We start from the raw sequence: 15868 nt of genomic DNA, 5'->3' as shown, positions 1-15868 counted from the left end.
CCTTGTTTGTCTAAGACTCCAGAAGATGAACACTGTCCCTAGCTGGAATCCCCTGTGCCTGGACCAGTAGAGGAAGTTAGTCAGCTGTTTGCCTACCCTGTGGCAGGCCTGGCCCATGGGACCTAAAGGCAATGAAGTACGCCCAAAAGGCTGCCTGAAAGAATCAGACAAGATCCAGGGAGATAACAGATAGAAGCAGGAAAGCATCTAGTGACTGGCTTAGTTCTCAGGGCTAGGAATGGTACTGTTGTTAAATGTTCCACTCCAGGCTGGGCGCAGTGGCTCATGCCTATAATCCCTGCACTTTGGGAGGCCGAGGCAGGTGGATCACTTGAGGTCAGGAGTTCGAGACAGGCCTGGCCAACATGGTGAAACCCCGTCTACTAAAAATACAAAAATCAGCCGGGTGTGGTGGCAGGCGCCTGTAGTCCTAGCTACTCAGGAGGCTAAGGTGGGAGAATGATTTGAACCTGGGAGGTGGAGGTTGCAGTGAGCCGAGGTCGTGCCAGTGCACTCCAACTTGGGCGATAGTGTGAGACTCCATCTAAAAAGAAAAAAAAAATTCCACTCCAGTACTGAGAGGCCATTTGGACCTCTCAACCCAGTCCCTCATCTTCAGGGCCAGCATTCTCCAGACCAGTCCCAGGATTAGGCACTCGAGGTAAATCCAGTCACAAATGGTGCTGGGAGCAGTGTGACCAGGCCAGCTCAGCAGACAAAGCAGGTACCAATGTACCACGGGCTGCTCTGGAGGGAGCAAGTTCCCATGCTTGGCATTGTTCAGGCAGAACCAGGACCATCTCTGGGCAGAGATGCCGTAGGGAGATTGGGGTAGCTTCTAGGGATGAAATGAGATGAACTTTTTAGGACCTTTACCTCCTGGAGGCCCCACCTCTGAATACTGTTGTATTGGAGATTAAGTTTCAACATGAATTTTGGAGGGGACATAAACATTTAAATCGTAGCAAAGACCATCACCTTTTTACAGAACATTTTCCAGTAGGGGCTTCTCTCAAACGGCTGAGTGGTAAGTCAAGTCCTTCCTTTCCATATCACACTCAGCAGACACCTGATCCTGATACGCTAGAGGCCACAGGGAGACTGGATACGCGGTCTTCCCGGAGCGGGAATGGCCACAGTGAAGGAAGAACAATGGAGTGGCCTGATACTGGTAATTCCAACTCTATGGAAGTAACAAGTCCCCAGAAATACTTCAGGAGGAGGAAAGCAATAGGGAGGTGCTGTCAGGAAATACCTGAGAAGAAAGCAAAAATTATAGGCTTGTGTTCCTCAGAAATTTTACATATCCATTAAGGAAAGTGGCAAACTTACCGGATAAACAGGTGATATACATATTCATAAGATACTAATTTTTTTTTTTTTATGATGGAGTCCTGCTTTGTCATGCCCAGGCTGGAGTGCAGTGGTGAGAGCTCAGGTTCACTGCAACTTCCACCTCCTGGGTTCAAGTGATTCTCCTGCCTCAGCCTCCCAAGTAGCTGGGATTACAGGCACATTGGTCAGGCTGGTCTCAAATCCCTGACCTTAGGTGATCTGCCCACACTGGCCTCCCAAAGTGCTGGAATTACAGGCGAGAGTCACCACGCCCGGCCAAGATACGGCTCCTCTTAACTTTTAGATTTTTTTTTTTTTTTTTTTTGAAGAGTCTCACTCTGTCGCCAGGCTAGAGTGCAGTGGAGCAATCTCGGTTCACTGCAACCTCCGCCTCCCAGGTTCAAGTGATTCTCCTGCCTCAGCCTCCCAAGTAGCTAGGACTGCAGGCCCACGCCACCACGCCCAGCTAATTTTTGTATTTGTAGTAGAGACAGGTTTCACCATGTTGGCCAGGATGGTCTTGATCTCTTGACCTTGTGATCCACTGCCTCGGTCTCCCAAAGTGCTGGGATTACAGGTATGAGCCACCATGCCAGGCCTAGATTTTTTATTTAAAAAAATTTTTCTTAGAGATGGAGTCTCACCATGTTGTCCAGGCTGATCTTGATCCTCCTGCCTCAGCCTCCCAAGTAGCTGGGCCGGCTCTTACTTCTAAACATAACTTATTTAGCTCTTGCTTCCAAGGTCACAAGCAATTCTACTTTCGGAGAATACTTTGAAGTAAGGATAGCTGCTGAGTTTAAGTCACAACTGCACAGGTTAAAGAACATCAAGGCTGAATGTCAAGAGCTGTAATGTGTGAGCTGCCTTTTGTAATCTTGAGCTATGTCAAGGTCAATGATATGAAACATATGAATGCTTTTAAAAGTTAAAAAATAATCTTAAGGCCAGGTGCGGTGGCTCATACCTGTAATCCTAGCACTTTGAGAGGCTGAGGAGTGTGGATTGCCTGAGCTCAGGAGTTTGCGAATAGCCTGAGCAACACGGTGAAACCTCGTCTCTACTAAAATACAAAAAATTAGCTGGGCGTGGTGGCATGTGCCTGTAATCCCAGCTATGGGAGAGGCTGAGGCAGGAGAATTGCTTGAACCTGGGAAGTGGAGGTTGCAGTGAGCCGAGATCGCGCCACTGTACTCCAGCCTGGCGACAGAGTGAGACTCCATCTCAAGAAATAATAATAATCTTAAATATATTATGTGTTGACAGAGACATATTACATCCAGCGTACCCAAACATGAATCATTAATGATCTTCTGCTACACGGAATCTGCCTGGGCTTTTTGTTAGTTGTAGTGTAGTTTCGTGATTACATTCATTTACCTCAGTTGTTTCAGATCCCTTCCTCTTTTATGCTTCAACCTCTAAAATATGTTGCAACAGAAAGCAGAGAATGATCTAACAGGTTCATTTTAGGATCACAGATATCACTGAAGGAAATATTTAAATGCTACCCTTCCCTGCTCAGATATGAGTCCTTATTCTGCAACAGACACCAGGGATGTGGAGAGGCAGTGGTTTAAAAGATAGCAAAGATATATTATGGTGTCACTTTTGTAAATGAAAACAGGCTAAATTCATATCACCCAGATTACGTTAATGATTGGCCTGGTATCCAAAGTCGAGGTTCCAAATTTGAACAGAGTATGTTCATGGGGAAACGGGCCTCACTGGGACCAAATGCTGACCTAAAACTCAGAACTCACTAATCATCACTATAAACCGTTTTTCCAATCCCAGTTCCCAGTTCATGATACTCTGCCATGAATTTAAATGCAGATGAAAGATCTATTATTAATCTTATTCTCAATTTTTTTCTTTTTAGTTTTTCTTTTATTTTTTTATTTTTATTTTTTATTTTTTTTTTGAGACGGAGTCTCGCTCTGTCGCCCAGGCTGGAGTGCAGTGGCCGGATCTCAGCTCACTGCAAGCTCCGCCTCCCGGGTTTATGTCATTCCCCTGCCTCAGCCTCCCCAGTAGCTGGGACTACAGGCGCCCGCCACCTCGCCCGGCTAATTTTTTGTATTTTTAGTAGAGACGGGGTTTCGCTGGGTTAGCCAGGATGGTCTCGATCTCCTGACCTCGTGATCCGCCCGTCTCGGCCTCCCCAAGTGCTGGGATTACAGGCTTGAGCCACCGCGCCCGGCCTCTTTTTAGTTTTTCTTAACTTTTACAATCTTAATAGATTATGAAATAATTCCTATGGGTTTATAGAATACCTTTCTTAAGGAAGATACATGAAAGACAAAGAATTTAAAATGTAAATCAGGTTCATTAAAATACAACTCAGATGTTACCAGGTGCATAGTGAAAAAGTTTATTTATGACAGATTTGAAAACTCGGAAGAGATGACAAAGAATGCACAAAAGCATCACAAAACTGTTACATAATATAAAACACAAGAACTGAGCTATTTAAAGAAGCACAGCTCAGAATCATCAGTGTAATCGCAGTAACACACACCCAGTGCCACAGGGTGACAAAAATGGTATTTTAAAAGAAAAACCACTCAGCAGGACACAAGAATTAAGTAACAATTTGGTAAGAACTCTTAGAAATCACAGATGTTGATAGCATTTCTCATGACAGGGGACATGTAAAACAAGCTGACCATAAAAAATGATTAGTTGGGATACTTTTGTATTTTAAAGAAAAAAGATAAAACAGTGACACGGTTTCTCTTCCAGACCCTTTTTGTAATGTCAGCAACAGTACATGATACAGAACAGTAAGGAAATAATGTCTTTGTGGTTGCCAATTGCTTAAATCTTTATAAAGAAAACGTGATCATCTTTCAGTCAACTGATTGATCTGAGTACATGGCACCAAAGAAAGCCCTTCAGAAATAGAAGCTAAATGGCATAAAGTAGTTTAGAAAATCTTCAAGCACCTCCCTTTATTCCAATTATCCTTTTCCAAAGTCTGGCTTTCTTATAATCCATCACTTTGAGTACAAAACAGCTGTCTTCTGGGAATTTCAAAACACTTCCCGTTATGTTAAGGGAAAATGGGTATGCCAGAGTCATGGGTTACAGGATTGCTTTCTCCAGACTTGACTTCTCTTTAACATGGCTAAATGGAAATAATTTAGCTTGGTTAAATGAAAGCTATTTCACTTAACGGGATAATCTCAGGAGACATGAGTGGAGTTTTTCATGTGGAATTTCTTAGTAAAATGTACTGTTTAGGATATGAGAGAAGGAATTAAGATAATGTTTTCCAGATGATTCTTGGCCTGATCCTAAGAATCAACAATAACAATCAATAGCAAGGAACATTAAGCATTCAACCCTGAGTGATGAAGAGAGTTCAGGAAGAGAGCCCCTTAACCTCTGAATTAAGGGCTCTTTGGTAATATCATATACCATAATATTTCAATCCAAAACTTCAAAATGGTTCATGATCCTATTTCAGAACTTTAGAAAATATACTTGTCCTCTGGAAGTAATTTCATGTATATTATTTTACCCCCAGATAAGCCACAACTACCTGCTTAAAAAATTTTTTTAAACTATGGAATTAAATAAACATGCATCTCTAGATTTCTAGGGCAACTTTTCATCATATCTTAGAATGAAGAGCCATGACATTAACTCTGCTCCACATACCTGGGGCCTAAAAGAAATCAGGTACATAAAATAGGAATCAGATCATGAGCCTCATTTCAAAGCCAGTGTCTTGCCTTTGGACTCAGTGTGTGAGGCATGCCTATTTGTAAATGAGCTTCACTATCACTGGCTTTAGTCTATAGTGTTTTCTTAGCTTAGAAATTTCTTACCTTAAGAATTCAAACAGGAGGGGCTTTGTTTGGCCTTCTTGGTTTAGGCAGGGACAATGCAACACTTGAGAGGGAGCAGTGATTTCTGAGCAAAATTCTAAGATACATTCGATAGCTTTGCTCTCCCCTCCCCCGATACTCCTACCCTTTGCCCCCTCATTTTATTTTGTTTTCACTCCTTGTGATCAATTTTAAAAGACAGTTATCAAGCAGCACAAAACGGTGTGACTTACGTCCCTCCCTTATGCTCCACTAAAACAAGTATCATACTAATGTAAATATTAGGGTCACTCCACTCCACACCTTAGAACCATTGGGGTTAAAAGGCAACCTTCTGCAGATAAGTGGTCTTAACAAATATAAAAGCAGACTTTAGAGTCTGGGTTTCAACTAATTCTGTCAAAGAGGGACTGAGCAGGACTCAAACATAAACTCATATTTCCTATAGATTAAGACGTTTTATGATAATACCTAATCCCACTGCTTTATATAAGACAATGTTCAGATTTCACCCTTCCATATACATATTATAATGGGACAATCTACACTTTTTTAAAAGCCTGAGTTTTTCTTTCCAAAATAACAAAAATATTCTTTTAAAGTGCATGTATCAATTCATTAAGGAAAAAAAACTAAGAATGGTCTAATTCCAAATTGCTACCTACTTCCATGATAAAGCTACCTGTTATCTGAGGATTAGTTTTAATATCAGAGTCCTGAGGACATGTCATCAAGCAACAGAGGTTAGCATAAAGCCCTTCCAGAGCAGCTTCACAATCACGCCTGTACTGACATGCCAGTTAGTAAGGAAAACAGCAGAGATCATGGCCTGAGGGAAAGGGGAAATATAGCGCAGGTTTTGAAAGATGGAGCCCAAGAAACAACTTTTTTTTTTTTTGAGATGGGGTCTTACTCTGTTGCCCAGTCTGAAGTGCAGTGGCATGATCTTGGCTCACTGCAACCTCCGCCTCCTGGGCTCAAGAAATTCTCCCTGCCTCTGCCTCCAGAGTAGCCGGGATTATAGGTGCCTGCCACTATGCCCAGCTAACTTTTTGTATTTTGTAGAGACAGGGTTTCACTACGTTGTCCAGGCTGGTCTCGAACTCCTGGCCTCAAGTGATCTGCCCACCTTGGCCTCCCAAAGTGCTGGGATTACAGGCGTGAGCCACCGTGCCTGGCCTCCAAGAAACATTTTTATGAAGACCACCTCCTGGGTAACCCCTGTTGAATGAAACAGGTCTGCTAAAAATCCTGGGCGCTCTGACAGAGCTGAGGTTGTCTGTGCAGGGAACATTCTCAACATTCTCTAATTGGACACTTGTCAAAAGGAACAGAATGTTAGAGTCATCTTTGCTTAAGAATTGGTAGTTTAAAATTTTTACATTTATGTGGGGAGTGTGTGTATACATATATATACACAGCAAACCAAAAATAAAATTCTAAGCCCCTCAACTGGCTGAATGGACCCCTCTCTTGGCCCAGGGGATCTCAAAGGAACCTGAAAAACTAGTCCCTGGTGGGAAGAAGGGGGTCACACATGCCTCATATTACCCTCTTCCCTTTGGAATTTAAATACAACTGACCAGCATTAACATTAAAACAGAGATTTTAAGACTAACCAAACAGACTCTTTGGGGCAATCAAATATCAAATCCCAACCTGACTCTGGTGTAGCATCACATGACAGCAGGCCCCAAAGGAAATTTACCCCCCAATATATTTATTTGACATATTTTGAAATGGCCCTGCAAAGCTGTCTCTTGTAGAGGAAATTGCATTCTGTAGAGAATCTATTAGGTCTTTTCTGGAGAGTCTCACACCTTTTAAGGTCTAAAAAGAAATATTCATCATCTGTTCTCTCTGAAGCCTGCCACCTGGAGGCTTCATCTACATGACAAGAACCTCGGCTTCCACAAGCCCCCTTTACTTTAACTTAAGCTGACTTCATCTTTTCAGGTAGAGCTTAACTCTTTTAACCAACTGCCAGTCAGGAACTCTTTGATCTACCTCTGACCTGGAAACCCCCATCTTCAAGATGTCCTGCCTTTCCAGGCCAAACCAGTGTATACCTTCCATGTATTGATTTATGGCTTTGCCTGGAACTTCTGTCTCCCTCAAATGTATAAAGCTGTTACCCGACTCCTTAGGCACGTGTTCTCAGAACCTCTTGAGGCCCCGGCACAGACTCTCAACCTTGGCAAAATAAACCTCTAAATTTATTGAGACCTGTCTCAGATACTTTTTGGTTTATAATATATGTGTATTTCTCTTAAGCTGTTTGCTGAATCTTTTCACAATAAAACATTGAGGGAAAAATCAATACTTTAAACATGTCTTCCTTTCTAAAAGCCCCATCTTTCAACAAAGTGGCAGAACTAAAACTAAAGAAATTTAAGAACTCAGTCACTCTGTATAGAGAATTCTAATCTCTCTCCTACTATGAAGCACTTTCTTTCAATTGTTTGTTAATATTTACTTGTGCTCTAGAGAACAAGATGAGGATCAAAGCAAACGATTTTTGTTTCATTGTTTGGGTCTATACATTTGGACTGGGAGGGGCTGAGAAAGTGACTATATCTTAGAATTTGCTGGGCTGTGGGTTCTCAGTAATTACCTGTGCTTCAGTAAACAATATCTTGCCCCTAAAGTTCAATTATTTCAGAAATGTAACGTGAGAATAGTGAACTAGACGGTAAAAATATCTTCTTTAGCTATTTTGTGCTAATGGAACACAGAAACCCCGACTGTTGGTGAAAAGCCAGTATGGAATGAAATGTAACCATGCCCAGGACATCAAAAGTGACCAGACACTAACAGGCACACAGAGGCGAGGGGAACAAGTCCCTTAGGCTTCCCTGATGCAACAGAACTAGGATTCCAAAGAAAATAAGCAGAGAATCTCATGGTGAAAGTCAATAATAACAAGTGTTATCCTTGGGAACTTGCTGTGTATGGCCTGACAGTTTCAATTTGAGAGAAAGGCAGAAGTTAATAATAAACAGGAAAAATAAGCAAGGCTTTCGCTGACTAGAAAACAGCTCAGTAGAAAATTATTTCACAAAGATTATATTCAGTTAGCTAAGGCATGATTCAGCTTCAATGATGCAAGAGCGGTCACTCAGCTATCCAATGGGATGACACACAGCAAATCTGCTCTTCACTGCCTCAACAGACAGTCACTAAAATAATTTCTTTAAAGGTATATAAATTTTGGCCAGTGTAATCCTCTACAAAACACATTTGCAAATATAAAATAATGGAGGTATGATGCTGCTCAGAGAATGGGAATGGTTGGCAGTCCCCAACATCCCATCCTGCTGGGGGCTTTGCTCCGAGGGGAAGAGCAGGTGCAGGATATATTGCCCTTTGATGTGATGTAGATGCTACTAGGGACTCACTGGGAGGAGCCCTGTTCCTTGAGTTATGCTACTGTAGGGACAGACGCTTGGTGTGAGGAATCCAACAATGAAGGAGTGAGTCAAAGGAAACATCACAAAGAAGGTGACTCCTCAGAGGAGACAAAGGACTCTGAAATCCTGGAATCACAGAGTATCTCTGATTGGCTAGGCAATTCCTCTGCACTCAATCCCCAGCAAATGGTCAGATTCCCTCACAGCTTAGAATTCTTCACGGGGAGTGCTGGACTGTACCCCAAACATGGAGTAAGGTGGCATCATCCATCTCTGAAGGGCCATACTCCTTGCAAAGCTGTCACAGGACTGACCTGCAGAAATAAAACCTCATCGCTTCCCAAATTATCCTAAAAATATCATCTTTAACTCCATAAAAGAGGGGGCTTCAGTGGCTCAGAACAGATGGGAAGCCTTCTGAGAAACAGATGGAAACTGTTTCAAAGGCAAAATGAAATGTGCTAAAAAAAATAAATATAGTAATAAATAAATCTAATTATTCTTCAGAATTCACAGGCAGTAACAGACATAACACGAGGAGTAAGAGACAGGGAGGTACAAACACAGAGACTGCTGAGGTCCCATCTCACTTCCGTCTCCTTCTCCGCCTGGGGGCCGGGCATCTGGTGCTCCGGTGACCACTGGCTGCAGCACCACCTGCACTCTGTGGCACTCCTGAGCCTCAGGAGTGACAGGGTAGGAAATGCTGTCACCAGGGAAATGCAAGCTTTGGTCAGGTAAAGAACAAATACAATCAGCAGCAATAGTGAAGCTTCATGATCACCTAAACTAAGGGACTCTGAACACCAAAAGCTTTAAGCCCTCAATGCAAGAAACCTAAATGCAGAAACTTTGGAAACCTGATTGGGTTTCACTGCATTTGATTCCAAAGCAACATTTCTAAATAGCACTCCTACTCTAAAGACAAAAAAAAAGTGGTGAGGACTCTGCAGTGGTTTTCTGTTTTTCATCTTCTCTCTCAGATTATATCATTCCTCCTTTGATTATACCAAAAAAAAAAAAAATAGTAACACTTGACTTTCAAATATGTGGGTTCTGACATCAATTCAGTACCTAATTTCCACTCTCTCCACTTGGACTGCCGGTGCCCATGGTAAGGGAAACCAGCTCTTAGAACAGGAAACAATGGAGGCAGTTTTTCTTCCCACAAGATCTTAGGTTACACTGATCATCACTTTAGATTGCATGAAAGTTCTTGCTGTAATGGCAAAAACATAGACTTAGGAAAGAGAAAGGAGGAGGCGTCTACCATCAGGAATAGTAACAGCCCTCCAAAGGCAGTGTGGTCTCCCAGCTATGCAGAGACCAAGAATAACCAGCAGGCAGGAATATGGCAGTGGTGACAGGCTGGATAGAGCTTTCTCCAACCAAAAGATTGGGCTCCTTCATGGACAATGTGCTTTTCCCTCTTCTGGCACCTCAAAAAGTTAAAGAGAGTGGGTGCCACTAAATGCACTGGCAATAAGGGCTCTGGGAGAGGAGAGGGCAGCAATCTGAATGATAAACCTGTGCCAAGATGAATCTATTTTTAAAAAACAACACCCTGCTTCCTTTCAGGCTTGTGCCCAATGGGTGCCTTCAAGAGGGAATCTGCTGGAGTCTGAAGCAAGAAGAGTATGAGTCAGGGACCACAGAACAGGGGCACTACACCACCACCTGCAGAAGCCAAGAAGGGGAAAAAGCTACATGGGCCAACAGTGAGGCACGCCAGACAGGGTGTGAGGCTCAGGAGCCCCACATGAACCTTTGGCTCTTGCCTATCCCAAACAAGAGGCACCAGCTGGCAGCCTGCTTCAGCCAGCAAATACAGCCTGCCCCCATCCCAGCAGTCCTTCAGCTGGTGTAGTAGATGTGGAAGTAGAGAGTCTTGTTGCGCAGCAGGGAGTAGGAGTTGTCAAACTTGAGCAGGTAGATGCCCTCACCAGGGTAGTCATGGCTGCCAGCCTGCACGTCTCGGTGGCTGTCCCGCCGGTACACAGGCATGACCTCCCCATAGCGACCCCGCAAGGAGCTCCTGGAGCCTCTCTCCACATCTCCAGCTGGAACAGGTTCTGCATGAGCAAAATGGCAGAGTGTTTGGATACGTGTTCAGAGACTGCGTAAGTCCTGCCTGAAGGTGAGCGGAAGGACCAGGTGACCCAGTGACTTTCAGAGTGCGGGGAGGTTATTGCCCTCCTACAGACAGACATCTGGAAATGTCTGGTGATCTTTTGGTCATCACAGTGACTACTAGGTGATACCTGCATTTAGTACCCAAGGGTCCAGGAATGCTAAAATCAGGATAGCACCTACACAGCAAAGAAGTGTCCTATCCCAAATGCCAATAATGTCTCCACTGAGAAACAATGATTTAGCCTGATAGGAGCCTTCCTAGCTTCAGAAGTGTCTGGACATTTCTGAGAGGGAGAAAGAGATATTTAGAAGGAAAGATCCTGACATTCTTTCATTTAATAGGTGAAAGGACTAGCTAATGGAGATAGGAATTGCAAATAAACATTCTGTAAAGTGACCCTAGCACCTTCACTTGGCTTCCTGAAAAGCAGCAAATAAGAGACAAGGTTCTCCTCTTTCCCAAAGACCTGTAGATTTCCCTGCAGCTTGCTTTTCTTTTTTTTTTTGAGACGGAGTCTCGCTCTGTCCCCAGGTTGGAGTGCAGTGGCCCGATCTCTGGCTCACTGCAAGCTCCGCCTCCCGGGTTCACGCCATTCTCCTGCCTCAGACTCCTGATTAGCTGGGACTACAGGCGCCCACCACCACGCCCGGCTAATTTTTTGGGGTTTTTTTAGTAGAGACGGGGTTTCACCGTGTTAGCTTTCTATGAAGCACGTTAAGGGATTGATTGTAAGATTATATAAGAAAATCAAGGAATAAGAGGAATAAGACTAATGCTTAGGACCTAATCTTAAATTACCTGAAAAAATGCCTCTGGCCCATCCTTAGTAGACACCACAGATACAAACTGGAGTGGAGCCCAGAGACCCTTATAAAACTTCTCTGGGCGTGAAGTAAAGAAGTAACCAATAGTGAGCCAGCTATGAGAGTCTGGGATAGGGAGAGAATGGGTACTTGTAGCAAACTGTAATCACTCACTTTGGTTCCAGGCCAAGAATAAATATCTCCAAACTAAAAGAGAGATGTAAAATAATCTCTGGCTTACCTGCAACCTGAAAGACCATCCCTCTAAACTGCAGCATGACTCACCCTCTCTCTGCTCCCACCCCATCCCTGCCCTCAGGAAGGCGCTGGGAAAACAATGAGGTACTGGGAAAACAATGAGGTACGGATTAAAGGAAAAGAGGCTTTCTTTCAACTAAGGCAGCAGTACCAACCTCATCACAACGTTCTCTTTGGCCTGTACTACTCAGCTTAGCTTGTAATGCTGAGTTCCTCAACTGCTTTCGAAGGAAGAAGAAGACTGGTACAACACAGGAAATGGTCACCAGAAATTAGGTTAAGCCAGAAAACTGCAAATTATGTTACCATTAAATTTACCTTCAATCTCTTCCTCCTCTTCCTCTTCTTCATCCTCATCATCACTGGAATCACTGACCTGCACAGTTATGTCAGTGGTAGTTACAGGGGTCCAGTCAAAATAAACTCCAAAGCCAATGTCATAGTCATCGGTCGCAAACTCCCAGCAGACACGCTTCCCCTCTGGATGAGTAGGTACCCGGATGGTCACCACCTCACCACGCTTCACCACCAGACGGCTGTTCTTCTCTTTGCCCAGCTTGCTTTTGAATTCCTTCACCTTGGCGAAGGTCCAGATGCATGGAGGAGCCATCAGAGGTGGGGAGACTGAAAGGACAGGCAGCTTAGCACTGAGAAACCATGAGGAAACATGAGTACCCCCGGCATTTTGCTAAGAGAGGTTGGCACAGTCAGACATTCTTTCTACTGGCTTCTTTGACTTCCTTTCACAAGTCATTTCCTTTCCTTCCATTTGTCTGTCTGCCTGCCTTTCTTTAAGTATCTACTGGAAACAAACCACCTCCTATACTCCCAAAGGTCTCACCTTTCCTGTGGTCCCCCAGAAGATCTGCAGATTCCAAATCAGCTGAAAGAACATCTATAGCTCCTGTATGTTCAGACTGGATCATAACGATGTCCCCAGACCTCTGTGGAACTTGATACTTGGCCATCTGCACAACAGAACTCTGGTTAAAGGAGTATTAGAGTGGCAGATTCTAATTAATCTTTTTGCATGAAGGCTGCCCCACCCCTGCTCGATTATCTCCACTATCCCCACTCAAAGCTTAATGTACTAGTCAATATTCCTTCTCTTTCTTCCAAATAGGAGTTGCTAATAAATTCTACTAATTTTTTAAAGCCACCAAAATATTACATTGTTTAAAGACTGTTTCCTACCTTTTGCAACTTTCCTGCTCCAAACCTTTTATAAGGTCCTTGCCCACCAACACCCTCGCAGGTTGTTGACAGTATTTGCATCGACCATGATTCTGGGCCATGCCTTGGTCTTACCTCACCTGCACAGTACTTCCCTGTGGCTCCTCTCATTAACAGCTCTTGCTCCTAGGGTTTAGTTTGACTCCCACTCTGCCACACAGCCTCCTGCTACAGTTCCCACTCAAGGGTTACTTCTACATTACTGTCAATCAGCTCTCCAAAGCACTGCAGAGACAGAATCTGGTTTTTAGTCTTTCTCTCATCCAAAGCCCACCTCAGGCTACAGGTTGTCTCAGTCTTGAAGTCACTAACAGTGTTCTATCAATAGTTACAATTTCACCTTAGACCAGCCCCAGGACTTGCATTTAAATGGTACATTTGCTGCCAGACATCTGACTTACATGGAAGAATGCAAATGGCATTTGATAACCCATTTGCTAACCCATGCAGGAGCTTACAACATCTCCCTGGTGAGTTTCCCTTCAAATCACTCAGATTAGTGTTCCTGGTTTCATGCTATTATACCTTAATTTCCTGCCCCTTCTCCAAACAGTTGGCAGGCAATTCAACAAGAAATCTATACCTATTGCCCACAGGGGAGAGCACATCAGTGAGTCAGCAATCCAGTTAAGAGGCTGGAATTGTGTTTGTGAGAAATAAATAAATCCTCCCAGGCTAACTGAAGTGAATCAGACTTTGGCTAGTGTGCTTGAACAAATCCTTTTCTAAAATGCTAAATAAAGGATTAGGTTGCAACATATTAGCTCCACAGCCGTAGTAAACTCTCTAACAGCCCTCAGTTTCCTCATTTCTTTCTTTTTTTTTGAGACGGAGTCTCGCTCTGTCGCCCAGGCTGGAATGCAGTGGCACGATCTCGGCTCACTGCAAGCTCCGCCTCCCGGGTTCACAGCATTCTCCTGCCTCAGCCTCCCGAGTAGCTGGGACTACAGGCACCCGCCACTACGCCCGGCTACTTTTGTATTTTTTAGTAGAAACGGGGTTTCACAGTGTTAGCCAGGATGGCCTCGGTCTCCTGACCTTGTGATCTGCCCGCCTCGGCCTCCCAAAGTGCTGGGATTACAGGCATGAGCCACCGCGCCCGGCCTCATTTCTTTCTTTCTCTCTTTCCTTTTTTTTTGAGACAGAGTTTTGCTCTTATTGCCCAGGCTGGAGTGCAATGGCGCGGTCTCGGCTCACCGCAACCTCCGCCTCCCATGTTCAAGCAATTTTCCTGCCTCAGCCTCCTGAGTAGCTGGGATTACAGGCACCTGCCAACACACCCAGCTAATTTTGTATTTTTAGTAGAGACAGGGTATCTCCATGTTGGTCAGGCTGGTCTCGAACTCCTGACCTCAGGTGATCTGCCCACCTAGGCCTCCCAAAGTGCTGGGATTATAGGCATGAGCCACCATGCCCAGCCAGTTTCCTCATTTATTAAATGGAGACACCATGGCACCTATCTCACAAGGTTGTTCTCAGGAGTAAATGAAGTGTTACAGATACAAATGCTTGTAAACTGTGAAGTATTATACGAATCTAATTATCACGCCTGGTGTTGCCTTCATTGACACTAATACCAACCATTATTCTAATACATATGCTAATAAATGATAGAAACAACCCCACCCCCTACCTCCACGGCAGGGGTGCTACTACACTCTCACTTCCATACAGCTACCTGAAGGGCTGGGGCAGGAGGATCACTTGAGCCCAGGAGTTTGAGGCTGCAGTAAGCCATGACTGCACCACTGCACTGAAGCCGGGTGACAGAGTGAGACCTCTGTCTCAGAAAAAAAAAAAAAAAAAAAAAAAACAAGGCCAGGTGCAGTGGCTCACGTCTGTAATCACAGCACTTTGGGAGGCCGAGACGGGTGGTTCACCTGAGGTCAGGTGTTCCAGACTAGCCTGGCCAACATGGTGAAGCCCTGCCTCTACTAAAAGTACAAAAATTATCCGGGCGTGGTGGCAGGCGCCTGTAATCCCAGTTACTCGGGAGGCTAAGGTAGGAGAAACGCTTGAACCCGGGAGGCGGAGGTTGTAGTGAGCCAAGATCGTGCCACTGCACTCCAGCCTGGGCAACAGAGGGAGACCCTGTTTCAAAAAAAAAAAAGAAAAAAGCTTCTATGGAATCTTTATCATAAATGCTGAATAGATCTACCACAAAAAAAGCAAGAGCAAAATAGTCCAAAATGACTTCGGGCTCCTTAATGAAGAGGATTTTAGAGAACACATGAACATTCATTCTAACACTTCGTTTTCTGAATAGGTGCCTACTGGGTGCTAGTACAATGACGGGCCCTGTGGAAGATACAAATAATCCTTCTCCAAATAATAATGAAAACCAAGATGCCCTAAATTAGAGGGCAAAGAGAGAATTCCAGGAACCACCCTCGCAGTGCTATCTAATTCCAACCCATCCACTATGTGTCCACATTCTGGTGCCTCCCTTCATAAGAAAGAGCCAGAATCCGCCCCCTACCTCATTGAGGACCTGGGCCTGGTCTGCAGGCAGCAAATCCTGTTTCACCAAAGCCTGAGCCTCCAAGGCACCAGTTGCTTTCCGCAGATCTTCCGTGGTATCCTTACTCACTGGAGATACCATCTGTGGCCTCTCAGAGGAAGAGAGCATGTCAATTCAAGGGCTCTTTGAAAAGACGCAAGCATCCTGGAGAAACTTTGAAATAAAACAACATTCAAAACACCCCCAGCCCCACCTGCTCCTGGTATTTAGCCCTACTGTCGCTTTAGCCGACCACTGCCCAGGGCTGAATTGGTCCACAGTAAAGTGTTGACAGTGTGAAAACAAAGACTAAGGCCAGGTCGAAAGCCAGGAGAACCATGAAAAATACACAGCTCCGT

At 44.3% G+C, this 15868-nt stretch overlaps 1 protein-coding gene across 1 annotated transcript; it reads right to left on the bottom strand.

The window, feature by feature from the left end:
• Window positions 1–3685: 3685 nt before the first annotated feature.
• Window positions 3686–15622, bottom strand: TMED8 (transmembrane emp24 protein transport domain containing 8). Its single transcript, XM_011949504.1, has 4 exons — window positions 15489–15622; window positions 12618–12744; window positions 12095–12400; window positions 3686–10653 (listed from the first exon to the last, which is right to left on the bottom strand). Exons 1-4 carry the CDS (start codon window positions 15609–15611, stop codon window positions 10436–10438), a joined length of 774 nt encoding a protein of 257 aa, XP_011804894.1. The 5' UTR covers window positions 15612–15622; the 3' UTR covers window positions 3686–10435.
• Between the last annotated feature and the right edge of the window lie 246 nt (window positions 15623–15868).

Source organism: Colobus angolensis, unplaced genomic scaffold (genome assembly GCF_000951035.1).
Source record: "Colobus angolensis palliatus isolate OR3802 unplaced genomic scaffold, Cang.pa_1.0 Scaffold3, whole genome shotgun sequence".
Classification (NCBI taxonomy): Eukaryota; Metazoa; Chordata; class Mammalia; order Primates; family Cercopithecidae; genus Colobus; species Colobus angolensis.
This window is presented reverse-complemented; position numbering and strand designations above follow the sequence as displayed.